The sequence below is a fragment of the Cyprinus carpio genome, chromosome B12 (assembly GCF_018340385.1).
Source record: "Cyprinus carpio isolate SPL01 chromosome B12, ASM1834038v1, whole genome shotgun sequence".
NCBI classification, from domain to species: domain Eukaryota; kingdom Metazoa; phylum Chordata; class Actinopteri; order Cypriniformes; family Cyprinidae; genus Cyprinus; species Cyprinus carpio.
In genome coordinates, this window is record NC_056608.1 from 15,543,586 (window position 1) to 15,565,516 (window position 21,931).

General features: G+C 35.4%; 1 protein-coding gene across 13 annotated transcripts in view; it reads left to right on the forward strand.

Moving 5' to 3' along the window:
- The window catches only part of LOC109045614 (voltage-dependent T-type calcium channel subunit alpha-1G-like), a 199,965-nt gene that overhangs the window by 73,098 nt on the left and 104,936 nt on the right, over positions 1 to 21,931 (forward strand). For all 13 annotated transcript variants that reach the window (XM_042735604.1, XM_042735603.1, XM_042735605.1 and 10 more), the window contains exons 3-4: positions 5,375 to 5,486; positions 15,966 to 16,099. In XM_042735604.1, the coding sequence (XP_042591538.1) occupies positions 5,375 to 5,486; positions 15,966 to 16,099 (246 nt within the window). The remainder of the gene's footprint in view (positions 1 to 5,374; positions 5,487 to 15,965; positions 16,100 to 21,931) is intronic.

Consider the following 21,931-nt stretch of genomic DNA (forward strand, 5'->3'; position numbering starts at 1 on the left):
TGCACTTGAGAAAGGAGCTTGTGTGGCATAAAAACATTCACATTCCCTACAGATTCTTTCCCAAGTCCTTAGAATCACATTTCTGCCTTTTTTTCACAGCTTTAGTCGTTTACATCGCAGACGTTTGACAGATGGGCTTGTTTGAGGAATGAGGATGTGTCAGATGTGAGCTTCATGACTCTGAAATATTGACTGAAGTCAAGACTATCTTGTGTCATATTCATCCCTGCCAAAAGAGATCTGGAGAAACTTGTTAGATGAATCTTGGTCGATTCTGTCTATCAGGATATTTAATCATTTGTTTTTTGTTCAAGCTTGGATGCTTCAACCAGAAACATCTTGCACCTATGTGATGTATATTAGGATATATTTTAGAATTATTATTATTATTATTATTTAGATTTTGTTATTATTTGCTACATGCATTTATTTAATAATTAGTTTATTTATTTATTTATTCATTCATTTTAGTTTTAGACACTTTTTCCTTTACCATTTTTTTATGATTATGATTATTTTTCTTTTTTTGCTTTTATTTAGGAGTACATTTTATTTATTTTACATGTTTTTATTTTATTTTATTATTATTAGCATGTTAGTTTTAGACCCCTTTTCGATACGCTTACTGTGAAACTTAATTATCCGATTTATTTTCTTATTTAGCATCTTTGTTTATGTATTTATTTATTGTTTCTTTGCTTGTTTGTTTCATAAATTTATAATTTTTTCCTTTCAGACACTATTTACTTTAGACACTGTTTACTTTAAATTTACTTCTGTTCTTAATTGATTTTAATCTTAATTCTGTTCTTTTCTTAATTTATTTATTTCACATTTATGTTTTTATTTGTGTATTTATTTAATTATTGACATTAAGTCTCAGACCTTTACTCCAAACTTATTTATCCAACTTCACTTGTGTTCTTAAGATATTTATGTATGTTTGGATTCATTATTTTTTATTTAACTTTTTGGATTTGCATTCAAAATCTACTTGGCTTAAATTTTCCACATTTAAATGGCCATGATGCATTTGCTTCAGTTCCACCATGATTAAAATAATTGATGCATGGTTATTGACTGGGTGTGATAGTTTGACCATGTTTCATGTTTACTCACGAAACCTACTCAGGATGGGGTAGGAAGCAAAATGTCCTTTGCTAATGAGCGTACAGTGACATAATAGCATGCAATGGTTCTTGCATTGGAGCAGGATGAACATTTTAGCACAGTGGCACCAGCAGACTTAATCCTGCGAGGGTCCCAGCAAAGGGCCATGTCAGGACTCGCAACACAAGAGAATGTAAAAGCCTGGGATGAAACATAGCTAATGCCAAGAGCCTTGAATTAAACATTGGGCCAATGAAATATGGCTTTTAACCAGGCATGGCAGTCATCCATATGGGCTCCTGAGACCCTGGAGAAAGGGGCACTAAACATTTGAAGTGCCTGCATGCACACATTTAGACTAGAAGGATAGAAATGTGAACAGTTAGAGATATAAAGAGGAACTAAAATGGATACTCAGTGCATTTTTAGGAGATGCATTTGGCTTTATTATTTAGCTAACTTTATTAGCATTGCATGTCCTTGCAACAGAATGTCTCGATAGTTCCGCATCCTGCATACAGGACGCCCCCTCATTTATTCATTACTTAGCATAAGATAAGTTTATACCCAAGTGCTGGTGCTTGACAAATTTGAGCGTGTTGCTTATTCAGCCCACCTCTGTCACTCTTCCAGGTGTGTTTGCTAGCATTAGTCTGCAAAATCGACCTGGAAAAACTGCAAAATCGCACACACAAACATATACACACACACACACACCGTATTTTTATTTTTTTGTTTTTTTATTTTATTCTGTCATGTGAGTGGAGGTGAGGCTTTTCAGAGCATGAAGGGAGCCTCTTGTGGGAATTGGGCTCCACATAAACACAACATAAAGAGTTCATGAGGTTTTGATCTCACCGTTGCCTGTGAGTGAAACCCACCTACACTCCTTCAGCAGTGGTGAAGGGGGTCCACGTGACAGAAAATGCGTGTCTGCTCATGGTGAGCGGTGGAAATGTAGGGAGGGATGTTCTGTGTGCATCTGTATGTGTGCCACGGCCCACTGAGAAGCTTTCAGAAGCATAGAGATACCCGTTAAGGATCACACAGCATTTTTAAGCTCAGATTCTGGCTGTTTTGTGAGTTCACTACTTTGTTTTTCCAAATTAAAGCCACACTTTATGAAATAATTTATAAGCACATGTTCCAGTGTTCTCATTTATTGTTTATAGAGGTTTGTGTGGATATTACTGTCCACGGGACACTCTCCGTTTCGTCTTTTATTATTGTTTGCTGGCAAGGGAAACATTTGCAATGTCTGTGACTTGCTACATTCATTAACCCTTTTAATCTTGCGGGCATTTATGAGTTGCCGAAGGCTCTACCACTGTCCTTCTTGCTGTGAATATTGTTTTGGTTGCTATAGATTTTTAAAAAAAGGCATATAAGTAGACAACTTTAGGAAAAGCTTTTGACAACTTGCTGGATAATGTGTCATGTGGTGGGTAGGTTGTTTTCACTGAAATGCACCTGGCAACTTCCTTATTATCTCAATCTTTGCATAGGTGTCTATGGGAGTTTCTATATAGAGATAGAAGCAGTCAGCCAGTCATTATCGCAGAATAAACCCCTGACAGCATGACCAGAGCCCCTGTTTACAGAGTAAATAAATGAACATGCAGTAATGATTATTTTATTATGCAAGCAGAAAGATTTTGGAGTGGAATAAAACACTTGAAACTCCTTGCCAACGGTCAGATATTATGCAAAAGCAAACATTATGCAAAAATTCTGGATAGCAGAAGTGCAATACTGCATAGTATGAGGAATAATATAAATCATTTGAATTGCAGAAATCTCTGGAATTAAAATAACAACAACAAAAAATAAATTAAAAAAAATGGCCATTAATAGGGTTAAGTTGAGAATTTTGTTGGTAGCTACACTACAGTTCAAATGTTTGGCCTCTGTAATATACTTGAAAATTAAAGAGTAATATTGAGAAATATAATTTATTTATGAATGGCAAAGCTGAATTTTCAGCATCATTACTCCAGTCTTCAGTGTCACATGATCATTTAGGAATAATTCTAATATACTGGCATACTCCTTATATATTATAAAAATAAATATTTATTTTATCAATGCTGAAAACAGTTGTGCTGCTTAATATTTTGTAGATACCTTGATAATTTTTTTTTTGATGAACAAAAAGATTGTTTGCAGTATTTATTTGAAATGTATTTATTTTTAAAATTATATAAAAATGTCTTTAGTGTCACTTTTGATCGATTTGCATCCATGTATAAAAGTATGTTTCTTTCAAAAAATAAATACTGTCACTTTGATGATCCCAAACTTTTGAAAGATAGTGTAATTGCATGATTGACTACTAGTACCTATGTTGTGTGTCATCCATTTTTTTACATTGTTTTTGAGTAATTTTCCTCACATAGGTCACAATTTTCAGTTCCACTGACTCTCCTCACTGGCTCTGGTTCAGTGTATATAGATCAATGATGCCTGAGAGAAGTTAGCAGCTTGTAATTAGTCTTCTGCCTTTCTGGAGGAAGAAGACACATTCTGTCTGTTTACATTATTCATGCAGAATACATTATAGCCCGAGCCCCTTTATGCAACTGGAGAAGTTCATTATGGTCAAGAACTGTAAAATACCGTAACACCAGTGTTGAGACTTCACACCAGAAATCATTTCAGCGTACACAGAATGTACCGAGAGTTACATTATTAAGGTTTATGACTTCTCATATATCTGTACACAGCACTATGTGATCACACTTTCACAATGGCATCATGAATTATTATGATGCCATTGTGAAAGTGTGATTACATAAGAAGCTTGAATCCCAAAGTAAATCCACTGAGTGTTGTCTGAAGTGTTGCATCATTTCCTTATTAAGTTATGATGTCATAATTTTATTGTTGACCATAATTAGAGTTTTTCCTGGCAGGAAACTTTCCTGTTTGATGGCGCATCCTCTTATTTTGTTTTGGCGGCTTTAATTGTGTCCCCTTGGGTGCTCCGCTGGCAGTAATTGTGAAAAATGAGAACTGGTTTCTGTCTGGTGCCACTTTGCTCAGATGGCACCCCGTATAGGCATTAGCATTCTTGTATTTAATTTAGATGTAAATGTGTGAGCTCGACCCCTGGATGGGTACGTGGCATCTGAGGGACTAGCCACACATTTTCCCACCTCGTGATCAATTACTAGCGGTGAGCTAAAAGGATGAAGGAAATCTGGGTCATTTATTCCCCACAAGTAAATCAAGAAAAATCATGACAAAAATAATGACAAAAGCACCGTTGGCCTTGTAACACGTTTAGCTGGACTGACCTCGTTTTCGTGACAGAGAAAGCGATTTTAGCCTTTGAAATGTTATTTGTTAAAGCTGTAATAACTAAATTATGTGATCAGTAACAATAGCGTCATAATTTATTGCAATTTCACCTTGCTTTATTTTCCAAAACAGATTATAATACTGTGAAAAAGGACCTCATTTATGCAATCAATAAATTTAGTCACATCAATAAATGTGTCTCTGGAGCACAAAACCAGTCTTAAGCCACTGGGGTATATTTTTAGCAATAGCCAAAAAAAAAAAAAAAAAAACATTGTATGGGTTAAAATTATCGATTTTTCTTTTATGCCAAAAATCATTAGGATATTAAGTAAGATCATGTTCCATGAAGATATTTTGTAAATTTCCTACCATAAATATATCAAAACTTAATTTTTGATTAGTAATATGCATTGCTAAGAATTCATTTGGACAGCTTCAAAGGTGATTTTTATTTTTTTTTACCCTCAGATTCCAGATTTTCAAATAGTTGCATCTCGGCCAAATATTGTCCGATCCTAATAAACCATACATCAATGGAAAGCTTATTTATTAATTAATTTAAAACATTTGACACTTAAGACTGGTTTTGTGGTCGATGGTCACAAATTAGCATTAGTTCTGCTTTTTTTGAACTCTTTATCACTCACTTTATCAACACTAAGGTAAATATGTATGCCGATAGCTTGGATGTGGTTTATACACTGCAAAAAAAGTTTTGTTTCACAGTAGGTTTTACAAAATACTATTTCAGTCTATCTACTTCAGAATTCATGTTTATTTCAGTGTGTTCCTTGCTGAAATTTGCTGTCAGTTTCTGAGTGAAATGGTTTCAGAATCCTTATTTTTTTTAATCCGCATAGGCTGCATAATGTCATTTATTTATATTCTGAACAAGATGTTTGCTATTTTTCTGTGACTGCATCAATTTTCTATGTACTCTTCCTTAACTTCTGCTTCCCACATGGTTCGAGAGGGCCAGCATGTTGGTAATCCTGCTGAACTGCGTTACTCTGGGAATGTTTCACCCTTGTGAGGACAGCCACTGTGACTCAGAGCGATGCAAGATACTGGAGGTAAGTCTCATACCTAGAATACACCACCTTTCGTAACCCAGTGTACTTTAAATAGATCAAAGAACAGATGGTAAACAGATTAAAATGTAATTGGACACAGACTTGAAATGAACTCAGTGTTAAAATGAAATCCAACAACTGTTGCAACTCAAAAAAGGGAGGTTATTTTGAGGCGTTTGTCGTCGTCTCTCGTGGAGCCCTGGGTTTCTCTAGATATCCTGAAGCATGTTGTGTTGAATGACTTCCAAGAGACACATGAATGCCCAAAACCACATGTGGTGATAGGCAACAAAGAGATCCTCGCCTGTAATTCAAAGCAGATTATCAGAGGAAAGACACTGCTTTGGTTTAACATTAACTTGGGAACATGGCTCAGGGACTTTGATTTCAATCTGCTAAATTCCTTTTGCTTTGTTTAGCAGATGAGTGTTTTGCCCTAAGGATTTCAGCTTTGGATGTTCTGTTATGGATGGCTTTTATCATTCTGGGACCCAGCAACAGCTCAATTTCGTCCTCCATAGAGGACATTCTTATTTCATATAAATATAAATATTGGGGACATTGGGGGAGGACTACCCCCCCTCCACCATTTTTTTTTTTTTTTTTTTTTTTTTTTTTGAGAAAGTGAAATTCAGAAATTTAGCAAGACTGCATTGTATTGATTCAAAATGACAGTAAAGACAGTTCTAATGTTAAAATTGATTTATTTTTCCAATAAATGTTGTTTTTTTGTATAGTTTTATTACTAATACTATTACAGTAACACTTTAGTATAGGGACCAATTCCCACTATTAATTAGTTTCTTATTAGTATGCCTATTATTAACATATTGGCTGTTTATTAGTACTCATAAAGCACATATTCTGCACGACCATATTCTAAACCCCTAATCCTACCCAATACCTAAACTTTACAACTACCTTACTAACTATTAATAAGCAGAAAATTAGTTTATTGAGATCAAATTAAATGGTTTGTTAATAGCAAAAATTGGAACTAAAAAAATAGTGTGACCACTGATAGTAATAATAATAATATTAATACTAATATTAAAACTGGCATAAAAGGCCTTTGAAATTGAAATGTACTATTATAGACAATAATAACACCACCACTAATACTACTACTACTAATAAAATAAATAGTAAAGTGTTTTGTAAATTGTAATATTTCACATTTTATTGAAAGTGATGTGACATACAGCCAACCCATACTCAGAATTCGTGCTCCGCATTTAACCCATCCAAAGTGCACACACACAGCAGTGAACACACACACCATGAACACACACCCGGAGCAGTGGGCAGCCATTTATGCAGTTGGGGGTTCGGTGCCTTGCTCAAGGGCACCTCAGTCGTGGTATTGCCGGCCCGAGACTCGAACCCACAACCTTAGGGTTAGGAGTCAAACTCTTTAACCACTAGGCTACGACTTACTGCATTTTTAATCAAATAAATGCAGCCTTGGTAAATGTAAGACTTCTTTTTAAGACAATAGTAGTGTGCATAAACTGATTTATGAATCAGTTCTGTTTTGTTTGAAAGTTAGCATTTTGCCTGTAGTCTCATCTTCATTCTCTCCTGATAACCTTAAAAAAAAAAAAAAAAAAAAAAAAAAAAAAAAAACTAGTTTTGTCAGATGTATTTTATGCTCTAAATACTGTCATGAAGCGAAGAAAATTATAAATTCCCAAAACTTTTTTATCTGGCTCTTAGAAGTTATATAACACTTTCAACCTCTCTTCCTCTCCATGTGATCCCTTTAATGCTATGGGGGTGTCATAAGCGTTTGGAGGACTATATAAAAACAAATGAGCCTGAAATGGCCTGGCCCTAGAGAGGATTAAACCACATTAAATGAAGTGCTTAAAACACGACTTCAAAGCCACTCATCCAGGCAGCCATTGTAATCAGGCACTTCAGAATACAATGTGACTGATTGTGACATGAGGGGAATCGCCTCTTATTTCTGAGTTATTAAGCTAATGGTTGCTGTAATGAATGATACTAATCTGTGATCTTTACATTGTGACAGTGGGTCAAGTTCACTGTACAGAGCGCCGGTGAGACGTGATTATAATATACTGTTCGAAGGTAAACTATCACATAAATCATATAACAATGGTGCAGTGGCTTGCCTCCAGACTGCATTTTAAAATCAATATTGACATACCTTTTGACATACTGTAACACTTGATTAGTGCACATTATTTAGTCCTATATGTGTGAAATATGTGCATATATAGATGGCTATATGTTTAGATTACAAACATGACATTTTAAAATATGGAGTTATTTGTTTGAATTTGTGATTTTTTATAATTTTATTCATTAAAAAGAATCATGAAAAAAATGTGCCACATTTTTCACAAAAATATAAAGCAGCACTGCTGTTTTAATGACTGCTGCAAATCCAGCTTTTCCATCTCAGGAATAAATTACATTTTAAAGTATATCAAAATAGAAAACAGTTATTTTAAATTGTAACAATATTTCACAATATTTCTGTTTTTACTGTATTTTTTTCAGTGAATGCAGCCTTTATGAATGCAGCCTTATGAATATTGTTAGTTTGGCCATGGTAATACAGCTGAGGTATATCTATTTCAGAAATATACTGTATATTGGAATACCCATGGTGCACATTTACAGTGTTAAAACTGAAATAGGATTTAGAGGCTCTTTCTTGCTGTGAGTTTCCTGGAACCATCATCTTTTACTCTCCACCATGCCTGGGTGAGATTGCTTTCTTTCCATTGAAAATGCCAAATTGTCATTGGGATTTAATGGGAACAGATCAATTTCTTTGTTTGATTTTTGTTCTGTAAACTTGCATTTTTCTGAATGATAGTAATTGAAACCCGTAGCGCAGCTAAACCTCAGTTTTTGTGCGTTCCCCTCCCTGCTACTCATCTGAAATAAATGGCCTGGGCCGTTTCATCTCTGAGATCTGAGAATTTACAGCGATTATCTTCTCCAACTGCTCTATCAAATCACTCTCCCTCTTGCCATATGGAAATTAGTGTGCTTTGCCAGAAATAAGATTGCAAACCTGGTCATCAGGAAATTTACAAAGACACACAATCAGCTCTCATCACTGTCAGGGAGACACGCCTGGGCTCCATAGCTGACGTGACTCAGGTTAGCCCTCGGCATGAGCTCCAAAAGAACGCCTTTGGTGGAATAATGGAATTCAGGGAAATACAATAAAGCCGGGGAGCATGTCTGCCATCTCTCTCTTTCTCTCTGTGCCCCTTCTCTTCTGCCCACACAACACATTATCATTTATTTCTTCAGTGCTTTCCTCTTTTCTTTTCCTCTGCAGGCATTCCTCATTTCTTTTGGATTTTTTTTTAATTTTCTGTCTCTTCATATCATTCTAAACACATGACTTTCCTCTGTAAAACACAAAAGGAAAAATCTTCTTCTTCCTATGATAGTGAATTTAGTCCAGTGTTGTTTTGGACCCCATTGGCTAGGGATGTTCATTTTGGTTATTTTTCCTAACCGACAACCAACGCTCGTTAAACGATTATTAACCATTAACCGACAAGAATATTTTGAATTAGAATTGAATTAAATTAGAAAGGATAAGTGTCTGTGACCCGTAAAAAATACTAAAATTTGTTTCCCGGGGATTAATTTTACATGTGCAAAAAGCAGCAAACAACAGAACTTGAGGATTCACATGCATCACATCACGCACCTGCAGCAGTTCTGCGAGCGGAGAAACTAATAAATAGGCCTATACGAGAAATATGTTTTTACTAAATTAAATTAAATAATAATTTAAGAAAATGAAGGAAAAATGCAGTTTCTGTTCATTTTTTGCTGTGCGAAAGGAAACCAGATGGCAGAAAGCGGCATCCTATTTTTCTTTAGGCTTATTTTACACACAAAGATTTGTTTTTATTGTGTATGTACACAAATAAAGGCAAACCTTTTACAATTCGGATTATCTTAATGACTAAAAGGAGAAGTTGCTTCCACTGTTAGAGGGAAAAAATTTCAAGTGATTGCGTTGGCGCCGCATGCACACACATGCAGTAGTTAAGCTTTGCTACGTACCTTGACAATGCAGCCTGTTCATTATCATAATAAAATGCAGTCAGTCAAACATATGAAAAAAAAACACACTGCTCAGTTTAAATATGTAGTAAAATCTGTGCTGTTAAGTGTTATCACCGTACGGCTGTGATGTTATGCAAAACATTTTGTTTTATGTGGATATTGGAACATGAGTGAAGTAGGCTACATAATAAATAATAATTTGGCATTCAAGTACATCGCAAATACATTTGATTTTGTGTTGAATGAGAGACCCAACCTTGGTTTCATTTTCCTTTTAGCCTAAGTGAATTCGTTTTGGCTTGTCGTTTATATTGCTATAACTTCTTAAAGGCCTATTTTTAATTCTTGTTCTTTTCTAAATACTGTTCATTGAAAGGATTTGTTGTGGAGTGAGGGGAACTAAAATAGCCTAGCTATGTTTACAGTGGTCTTTATAATGTTTGTAAACATTTAGTGTTGGCATTAGGCCTATTTCTTAATGAAATAATAAAATGCAACTTATTATATGTGACTTAGCTTGTTTTATTTTTTTCTCTCTAAAAAACAAACAAAAAAAATTATATGCGTAGCATAGGCTATTTTAACCATGCAGCAAACCTTTTTAAATATTTAGATAAATTACTGAAAATAAATAAATGACTTTTTAAACTTTTTAACTGATTGTATTATATATGTGGTCAAAATTCTTAACGGTTGGTTAACAGTTAACCAGTTAAAATGAACATCCCTACCATTGGCTTTTATTGCTTGGACAAAAACAGTCTTTAAAGTATTTTGTGTTTCACAATAGAAAAAGTCATATGACGTGAGTATGAGTAAATTATGGCATTTTTTTCATTTGTAGGTGAATTAATCCTTTAAGTACCGAATTCCAGCATTAGGATGCGCATGTGTGTTGTTATGCAATCTTTAGTTGAGTAGAGGGTGTAGATAAGTGATTTCTGGGGCAGAAAATGAGTAGTATCATATTTAAGAGGAGAGTCAAGCATCAAGTACTGTGATGTAACAGAGCTCACTGTGAGTTTAACAGTACCGATTGAATTAGCTGTTGTTCTTTTGCTGTATCTTTATTTTTCTCTCCCTTTTTATTGCTCCCTGTAAGTATATTTGTGTGGGTAACGAGATTCTTATGCATGGTTTGAACTACGTAACTCTTGTACAGTACAGTATGATCTGTTCTGGCTTGGTTTTCTTAACATTCTCTCTAGGTAAAGTGAGCATATGTTGTTCTTTTTGTCAGCTGTTTCGCTGGGAATCCCATTTGCCTTGGAGTAATTCAAATAATGACACTTGTGGTTTATTGCTTACCAGTGGCATGATGCAATGAGTGCAAAAAAAGAAAAAAGCTTTAGTGTGTAGTTTCTTTGTCACATAGTATATGTAAGTCAAATGTGCCTTATGGACAAAATATGTAGAAATCATGGTGACACTTTATTTTAAGGACCAATTCTCACTAGCCACCTTTTTCTTCAATGCGGAAGTAAGCCTATGGGCGAGACTTCAGGATTATTAACCGTTATAGGTAAATAATGATAAGAATAACAACGTGCAGTAAACGGTAAAACTGTTTTCACTACAAACCAGTGTGTTCATAATAAAGAAATACATTAAAATAATATGTTAAGTAACACCAATTTTCAATATTAAGCAGCAAAATTAACTGTTTTGTACATCTAAAAATAGCTGGACGCTGATGAGACCGGAAGCTAGACCCATAGAATTTACAAATAGCCACACCCATTTTTTACGGCAAGAAAAAGGTGGATAGTTGCTTATTAGCATGGATATTGCTAGCATATTAGCTGTTTATTAGTACTTATAAAGCACATGACTTATTAAATATTCCACTTCACTTCATTACAGTGCGTCACTTTTCAGATATTTTGCAAACTAACAAATGCTGTGTGAACATACTTGATCTACTCAATCGCCAACCAAAGGCAAACGATGCACATGTGTAACACGCTAACTCGACAAAGTCCAACAAACGCGTCTGTTGTTGGTGTGCTGTTCACACCAAGAATAATTGTAAAGATAACTAGCAATCACTGTATTCAACGCACAATAACGTTCGGTTTATTATTAGCAAATGCTGCAGTTATGTTGTATGCCACTTTAAAATGCTTAAGCACTTCAAAGTTGGATGGATTCTGATTGGCTGTCAATGTTTTTATCACTCATCAGCTGTAAAAATTTGTTCTGAAAGTGATTCCAATTATATTATTCCATTGTCGTTATTAAAACCTAATAGTTATGGACATTTGATGTCGTTCATGGTGTCCTTTATACTTATGAGGAATTGAACAATTTAAATCCTTAACCAATGCTAATCTGCTCTTTCAGTGTATATCTCGCTTGTGCATATTCAAATATGGTTTCAAAACTTCTTACATTAGATTTAATATTTAAAGGGATAGTTCATTCAAAAATAAATATTTTGTCATCATTTACCCTCATGTCGTTCCAAACCTGTATGAGTTTCTTTATGTTGAACATAAAAGAAGGTATTTTGAAGAATGCTGTTAATCAAACAGTTGATAGTATTCTTATGGATAGTATGTCTTCCTATATGGATGTCAGTGGGGACCAACAACTGTTTGATTCTTCCAACTTTTGTGTTCAACATGAGAAAGAAACTTACATAGGTTTGGAACGACATGAGGGTGACTAAATAATGGCTCAATTTTAATTTATGTGTCAACTACTCCTTTAAGTTCAGGTATGCCAAACATCATTGCTTGTCATGTGTCTTAGTCTTCTAATCAATTAAAATTAGGCAAATTTGAATATACCCATATTGAAGTCACGCAAATGAGATTTGAGAGGTACATGGGGAAAGTAATTTTGATCTGTTCAACACACAAAGCTATCGTAGGGTTTCCGAAGGCTTTTTTAATAATGTGGATGAATCATAATAAATTACTTTAAAGCTTGTGGTCACCATTTAATTTCATTGTATACAAAATTGCAGCATGAACATCTTATTTTGTGTTTGACGGAAGAAAAAAGTCATACAGACTTGGAATGACATAAGAGTAACCAAATGATGACAGAATTTTCATTTTAGGGTAAACTGCCTCTTTAAATGTTTAGTGAAAGTAGCATATTTAATCAACAGATGTCAATGTAGGACAAATATCAGAGACTAAATGTGCATTATTGTGTTGATTTATGGTAGTGTGATGATTGGTGTTTTCCTGCTGCATTGTACACGTCTCTTCACTTTCCTTCTAGACCTCATGATGTCATCGGCATAGCAACCGCTCGCCACACACATGAATTAGATGAATTAGTAAGAAGAAGACAGGAGATATTTTTGTTTATCCTCAGTGATTGTGTGTTGCAGCTTCCTCCTCTCTTTGTGTGTGTGTGTGTGTGTGTGTGTGTGCATTTGTGGGGGTGGACGGATGGTCTGAAGAAGTTCTGGATTTAAAGAATTGTTTTCTCAGAGGAAAGGCCATCAGTTGCACTAGAATAACCTACTCACAGTGCAGACAATACACCACTCAGCTATTTGTACAACAAAGAGGACACCATGAGAAGATTTATTCAGTGCCAAAAGATCACCGCACACGCACAAACACCCTCGCTTCCACACGCGCGGATGAGACTGACTCTTTCTCCGAGCTATTTTTGAATGCTTCCCCAGAAATATGAAAGAGAAAGATGACATGTATTAAATAGAAATGGGTGGATGAGATGTGGTGAGGAAAAGGAGGGGAGGAGGAATATGGGAATATGGGATATTCAGGCTCTCTGAAACAAAGGAGATGTGAGACAGGGAAGTATAAAGAGGAAGATATTCATATAGTGTGTGGGGTGTGTGTGTGTGAGAGAGAGAAAGGGAGAGGGAGGAAAGCGCTATAGAGAATATTTAACCCCTGAGCTCTGCTTTCTGGCTGTGTGGAGACTCTGAGAGTGTTTTGTCGAGGGGTTCCCCTTCTCTGTGTCGTTTATCTTTGGAGGGAGCTGTGGAAATGTAGAAAGGCCCGTAGAGATTTATACTCGCATGAACACAGCTGTTTGTGTTGCTATTTTTTTTAATACTTGTACGATACCTAGAAGATACATCCATCTCTCTTGAAATACTAGGGTCAAGATTGGTCAATAATGCAGGGACTAACAATAGGGAGGGATGACCAACACAAGTGTGTTTTTGGCCAGTTGGTGGACTGTCTTTTGCCTTATCAGTCCAGTAAATGTTATCACTAAATGTTACATCTTGTCTTATGTACTGTATTTATTTACTTATTATTCACTTACTTATTTACTGTTGCAAATTATACTAGTTTATTTAATTTTATTAAATTTAATTATTATAATTTTTTTTTTTATTACATTTTATTTTTTATTTTTTTTGTATTTAAAATTTTTCGTACACTGCCAAAATACTAAGGTCACCATGATAACATTTCTTTATTTAGCTGGCTTAGATAAAAGTGTGTTTATGCATATAGCTATAAGCTGTTACTGTAAATTTAAAATCTAGTAATTATTTGTAATTAAATACATTTAATGATACAAATGATTAAAATATGAATTATTACATTTTGGTCACACTTCATTTTAAGGTCGAGTTCTCGCTATTAACAAACCATTAACTACGACTTTTGCCTCTATGAACTTCTAATTTGATGCTTATTTATAGTTAGTAAGGTTATTGTTAAGTTTAGGTATTGGGTAGGATTAGGGTTGTAGAATATGGTCATGGAGAATATGTGCTAATATATTAATAATAGGCATGCTAATAAGCGAATAGTTAATATTGAGAATTGGTCCCTATGTGATACCTTTTTCCATATGCTGCCAAAAATAGTGTCTGGTTGAGCAGAAACCATCCTTATGTTGAGCAGTGTTAATGTACAGGGCAGAACCCTTTTTTCAAAGTGAGATTTCAGTATGAAGATTTTTGTGTTGTTTATAGGGAAATTATTATTATTATTATTTTTTATTTTTTTTTATGTGTTCACCATATGTTCTCATTAAGGCAGATAATTAGAGAACATTAGGGCGTGGTCTTAGATCTATCTCTATCTGAACAGACAGTCTCTTCCCTAAACCATTATTGCAAAATGAAAGCTCACAGATTCTCCCCTCGTCCTCATTCTGACAGCGTTGTTTATGGATGTGTTGTGTGTTACCATTAACTTTGAATTGGCAAGTACTGTAGTGCTCTATAACCCAAATGTCCACTATGTACAATGCAAGCTGTTCAGGGATGAGGTAATACATTTGTGCTTGGCTCTGAATAATGTCCAACGCGACAGTAAATGCTCTCCACTGCGGCTTAATTAACATTCCCTGCATTGTCAGAGTGCAAGTGCTTTGGCTGGAGGGAATCCCTCACTTAAGAGCTTTGACTAATGTCCTCGCTGGCTGAGAATACCCAGGTGTCTTTCACTGACGGTCGACCTTGAGGTAATGATGGTCTCTGAGTTCATATGGCCGCCGATGTCTCAAGGACCCGGTCTGTGGTCTTTACTTAAGAACTGACAAACAGCCTTTTGCATCTGCCTGAGTAAAATGCATGTTTAATAAAGCAATTTAGTTCATAAGGTCCAGAAATACACCCTCTATTGTTGAAATGAAATGAAAAGAAGCTCTGAATAGGTCACCAGTCTAGCAGATGTTCCTTCCATGCATGTAGTTCTAATCAACAAGTCATTATTCAACAACAATAAACTGAATATTCAGTTAATTGACACTATGCGTTTCTCATAATTGCTTTATGTAATATATGTTTTGAAAATGGCCTATTTGGTTAGCATAGTCTTGTTCATTTTTAGCTTTACAGAAGAGTTTTAGAGAAAATAACATTTTCACAGTCTGTCAGAATTGTCCTTCTGACTTTATGGTTATTAGCACAAACTTAATTTACTGACACAGACTGAGGGGCCTGTTCACACATAATGCATTTTTCCATTCCACTGTGCTACTTTTTCATTGGTTTTCTATGTAAACTTTCACTAGACGTACATATTTGACTGTTTTCTATGTAAACTTTCACTAGACGGACATCTTTGACTGTTGCATTCATGTCTCATGTGACAGAAGTGCAACTTTTAAAAATGTCTTTCTTTTTAATGGAGCGGCATTTAATAGACAGAGCCGTAGTTCACTGACAAGGTACGCAATATCGCGTTGATTATAGAAGGCGATTCATCTGGGATAATGAACGCGATATTGCGTAGCTTGTCAGTGATCTACGGCTCTGTCTATTAAATGCCGCTCCATTTGAAAGCAGGTGATGGCGATTTAGCGGTAATCAAGGAAGTTGTCCTTAAGTGAGTTTAACTTGTGTGAGTTGTATCTCCTGTTCAAGAGAATAACATTTTTGCAAACTCTGATTTGGCCAGTGCAGCTTTTTAAGATTTTGCTAACCCTTCGAATATTTCTCTCTCCCCTCAGGACTTTGATGATTTCATCTTTGCTTTTTTTGCCATGGAGATGGTAATCAAGATGGTTGCACTGGGCATCTTTGGGAAAAAATGTTACCTTGGAGACACCTGGAATCGGCTAGACTTCTTCATTGTGTTGGCTGGGTGAGTCCTGAAATTACTTTACTAAAATTTTTTTTTTTTGAATAAGTGTGAATACATGCACTTCATATTGACCTTTAATGTTCAGCCAAATCTAAAAAACAAAAAACAAAAAAAAAACTACATATGAAACTACACTACAATTCAAAAGTTTTTTTTTTACATTACTGTTACTCATTGAAATTTCTATCCAACAAAGAATCCTGAAAAAAAAAAAAATTACAATTTCCACAAATATATTTAGAAGCACAATAATTTTAAACACTGGTTATAATAAGAAATGCTACAAAGTCCATTGTATTTTAAATTGTAATATAATCACAATATAATTGCAATAATTCACAACTGTCTTTACAGTATTTTTGATCAAATGTCAATATAATGTAGAAACTTTAATTTTCTGTAAAGCTGCTTTGCAACAATTTGTATTGTGAAAAAGCACTATACATATAAACTTGAATTTAATTGAATCAAATTAATTCAGCAAGGTGGGCATAAGAGACTTTAACATTCAATATTTTACCAACTCCAAAATTTGAACAGTAGTGTATTTTATTTATTTATTTTTTTTTAATTTTTTGGAGCTTAAAAGACATGGGGCCTCATTTATCAATCTAACATAGAAACGAGCGCAGATCCGTGCACACAAATCAACTTACGACAGAGTTCACGTGTGATTCACGAAACATCCTTATGCCACCAATCTCATCGTATGAATGATCGCACGTTGATAAATGTGGAGGCAGAAAACAATCGTCATTTGAATATCACGCCCCTAAAAACACCCCGGTTTAGAAGCCTTGCCCCTTGAGTTTATGAGACGGAGAAACGAAATCCACCCAAAAAGAGGAAGTAATCTCGTAAAAAAGAAATTGTTCTTACTCCAAAAACACCCGTTAACCTTGTAATCGCAAACAATTAGGCTACATTTATGGGGAAGTAATATTTTTGATAAGAAATTGTTCTTACTCCAAAAACACCCGTTAACCTTCTTGCAATAGCTCCACTTTAGCACAATCAAATACAGTATACTTATGTATATCTTTAGTTGGACTTCAACACTACTTCTACACAATTAAAGTTAAATCTGTATAAAATTAGTTGTTCCAATTTAGCAGATTTTAAGTATGCAAGTATGCAAGAAATGTTAGCCTGAATGCACTGTAAGTCGCTTTGGATAAAAGCGTCTGCTAAATGCATAAATGTAAATGTAAATGTACTAAAAGTACATTTGCAGGTTATTTTTATCAAGCACATAAATATGTAAATGTATTTTTAGTATACTTAGCATAAAATAAATGTATTTAAAATACATTTTAGTATATTTATTTTTTACAAGGGAAAATCTGGGTAAGTAAATAACGACAGAATTGGGATACGGCTAGTTCTGTCTGTTATCAGCCTGTGCTTCTAAATCGGTCACGTCACACATGGTTAGCTGCAAATATGTAATTCTTCAATGCGTCTGTGTGAGTGGCAAAATAATCTTGATCACTGCCCGATTCTACATTTATGTGTTATGTGTGTGTCTCAAGTCTTGTAAATAGGGCACGCTGTTGTGTGAGGCACTTTAGTGTGAATCAATCAATGAACATGGGTTTGTAAACACCATAAAACAAAGAGACTGGTATTAAATACAGACAGCTAGCTGTGTAAATGTGTGCCCTGGGAAATATAGTAAAGAAAATGTGTATCACTAATATAGATCTACAACTTCTGAGAAATCCATGAAAGGTCAGAAAAGACAAGCTGCTTAGTAGATAAAAGATTTTTGGTTTGTTGTGTGTTGTTTGCTTTCCAAGAAACACAAAAACTCCCATTCCCATTCCACGAAGCTTGTCAATCATGACTCAGTGGCAGCATGGGTTTACACCTGTTTGTTTTGTTTTGTTTTTTTTGATTTTGTGGATGCATGGGTTTACACCTGAGCTTATGTATGATGTTTGTGGAGACATCATCCAAAGTGTGTGCACAAGATAACCATACAAGAGTGACAGACTGCTGGCTTGTTCCACTGTTGGCGCAAACTAGTTTCCCCTCGGGTTTTTGATACTTCTCCAGATGAAACGCTTACCACCAAAACCTTCAGTAATTCATGACCGTCTATATCATTTTACAGATTCTCAGCAATTTGATCAGTTGTGGTACCTTTTGAAGAATCTGGACCATTGTATAGTAGTGGTATCACGTACCACAATTTTTGATATATACCATAATTCTGAAATGGTATTCTCATGATACTCCAAATTACTTCCAAGAATACCATGGTGCTGCTGTGGTATATGTCCAAAAATCAGTGGCAGTACTATAGTGACATGTCCAAAAAGCTGTGTTACTTGTCCAGTGTCCAATGTAGTACCCTGTCCAAAAATCATGGCAGAACCACGGGTTTTGTTTGTTAGTACTAAGATTCATTTATTTTTTGGGCTTTGGTAAAAATTGGCAGGCTGAGTAACACAAAAAAAGTGTAATTCATTATAAACCAGAGAACTTGGAGGCATGGTTTATATGAACCATTTGTTTTTAGTTTAAAGGTTAACATTTAGTGTCTTTTTTCCTTTTGGAGAACATTCTGATGCAGTAAATCACAAGTCTAAAACTCACTTTAGCCTGCTTACTATGTGAATAAATTGGTGTTTGTGGTTCAACTAGATGGTTCGGTTTCCAAAACATTGTTTTTCTGAATCTTCTGTTCTTTTCTATCTGAGGTGAGCCAGAGAGCTTATAGAAGTCGAAAGATCTTGGCTGCTGTGCTGTGGATCGCATGTCTTTGTGTGTCTCATCTGAAGAGACATTGAGGCGAGCTTTCTCTCTTTTCAATCTTTCAAAGCAAACCCTTAGAGAATGCAGACCCTAATACACCCCACCAAGACAAGGTATCGGTTTCAGACACCCGCAGCGGTTTGGCAACTTCTGCTGAATCACTTTTAAATTAGTTTGCCCTTTTCTCATCCACAGAGTCTTCACACTCACACACACCGAGTTAAATATACAAAACTTTCCAAATCGATGGGGCTTCTACAGGGATTGTGACAGTGTCTTCAGGGATTGTTTTAAGGCTTTTAAAATGCTCTACGAGACAGAAAAGCTTTTACGATTTTTAACGAGAGATTGGGTATAAAGACATTTCTAGAATTTCTTCTAGCATACTTTGCCATAACCTTGATGGAAGTGATTTTTACGAGTTTTTCCATAATGCTCTACCAAATGTTGCATACTTTGACAAGGAACCAATATGTTATTATTTCAGGCATTATTCTCTCATGCATTTTCATGCCAACTTGGGCATAGACAGGAAACAGATACAAGACACATTTTGTTTTTTATTTTTGCTTAAATATTTCTTTTACTGGAATACCTGGTGTTTTAACACTATTATTTTTAATCAGTCCCTGTAATGATATGCTGAATGTTATGTACCTCATCTGGGATATGATGTATGATTAGTCTGGAAGCTTCACCATAAACGCCCTGCCCAGATGTCTTAATCTTCTCTCTTTTCCTTCCTCTTCCTCATTCCACTAACACCTCCTCTGATCCACTTCCACATATTCTTCTCTTTCACATTTTTTATTTAATTTTTCCACATCCATATTAACTTCTTATGGTCTTCCTCTTCTTCCACTTTTATATTCATCTTATATCCACATGTACAGTACATCCCTTTCTTCTCTTTTTTTTACCTCTTCATCTTCCTCATCTTCTTTCCCCTTTCCCTTTTCCTTCCCCTTCCCCAGTATCATTGGCTCTTTGCCTGGAAGTTGGCTGATAAAAGGGAGTGAGGGCTCTGACTGTCTTCCTGGAAACATTTCAGGTTTTTAGCTTAGAAAGACCCTTCAACTTGCTTTCTTTTTTTCTGGTACACACTCACCACTCATTTTAAACCCAGCAAGCTGACCCTGAGGGCCAGGATTGACTGACAAAATACTCCACTATTCAAAAAACCCTTACAGTTATTTGAAGATTTTCTTCACATTTATAGTAAGAATAATTTAATCTATCTCGTGATGGCCTTTTCACATGAATGTCTTGGTGAGAAAATGCTGATAATTTACTTTCCTTCTGGGTTGTTTGACCTGACATGTATTCTGTTTCATGTAGACAGCTGTCAGTTTCTGGTCAAGTCAATAGTTCTAAGGCTAGCACAACCTTTGACGTAATTGTCATCGTTCTTGTCAAAAAAGCTGACAGTTACTGCCTTTTGTGTGACTGTCACCAGAACATGAAGAAGACGCTTTTATAAGCCCACTGCTCAAAACCATCTACAACAGCTGATGAAGTTTACTTTTTTATTTCTATTCTAGCTAACCACTGAGAACAGAGTTTAGAGACAAGTCTGCTCTAGATTGAATCACAGTAAAACTCCTGATCAGGTCATGACCCACATCGCCAGTGCTAATAGAGTCTCTTCAGGCCTGAATGAGGATTCCGTGCTGAGGTTTAAGAATCTTCAGGAATGCCATTTGGCCAGGAGGCTGTTGATGACACTGGACAGCATCCAGCGCTTTCATCTTATGTTTTGGTTTTTGGATATTTGGGTATGGATTTTGCTGGGTATGATGTTGATGTCATTGGAAGATACGAGCAGATGGCTGAGAGCTTCCGCACATCCATTAAGCTGAAATTCATTTACTAACCTAAAGGGAAAGAGAAGGAAGGCAAAATATTTGCTTTTACTAACTGTTTTGTTAGAAGAGTTGGTGAAATAATAGCAATAGTATACCAAAAAAATCATTTACTCACTCCTGTTAAGTCTGCATGATTTTCATGATGCTTAAACGTTGCTTTTGCAGGTTTTTTGACACTTGAATGTCACCATATACCATACGTGTACACTCTTCAGTTATTTCTTTATTGGCATTCATGGTTTTTAAAAACTACATTCTTTTAAAAACAGTTCACTGAAAGGTTTGAACCCAAAATGGTTTTTAAATGGCAATACTGTGAAAAACAAAACTCTTCTGAACCTTTATTTTTAAGAGTGTATGAGTAGACTTTGTCAATAGCCTCCTTTTGTGTTCCATGCAAGAAAGAAAGTCATACAGTTTTGAAACAACCTGAGGGTGAGTCAATAATGACAGAATTTTGGGTGAATTATTCCTTTAGGTTCTCATTTGATTTGGTAACTTTAATGAAATATTCAGGCTTCGTATAATGGCCTTTGTCACTCACACTCTGGTTTCAATTTATTTTTATTTATTTTTTTCAATTTCAAACAAATCTCACCATTGTCATCTGCTGTTGCAATTCTTAATCAAACCACTGTCCTCATAAGGGACAGGAGAATCCAAATGTCCACCTGCTGCTGATACACATTATGTTCAGACCCAGACCTTGTCAATAGGACGAGACAAGGACAAAACAATACGAACAAAGGTTATCAAACATTTCCTTAAGGAAAAAAGGCAGTTACAGGTCCTCTTCATTCATTTATTTTCGACCACTCAGAGGAACGCTTTTTAGCTGAGTCACACAGAGCAAATCTCGTTTCCTCTTCATCCACTCAAGTTATACGTCTGCATTAGCTTCCATTCTGATTATTATTCTGTAAAGCAATCACAGGGCCCCAGAATGGGTCGGTGTTGACATAGTATACTGTATATAGTCTCAAGGGGAAAGACAGAGAGGAAAGAACAAAAAAAATGGCTTCATTCCTCATTAAAATGGTGGGAAGAGTAGTGCTGCTCTCTCAGACATTCTTTCTTTTTGAATTGGAAGGTTCTTGCTTGGCTTAGGTGTTGAGGTATTGTTTTGAAGAACACTTATTTGAGAGACTGAAAGGAACTTGTCTTTGTGCTATTCTGAATTCGAGGCTAGGGGCACATTATCCTGTTC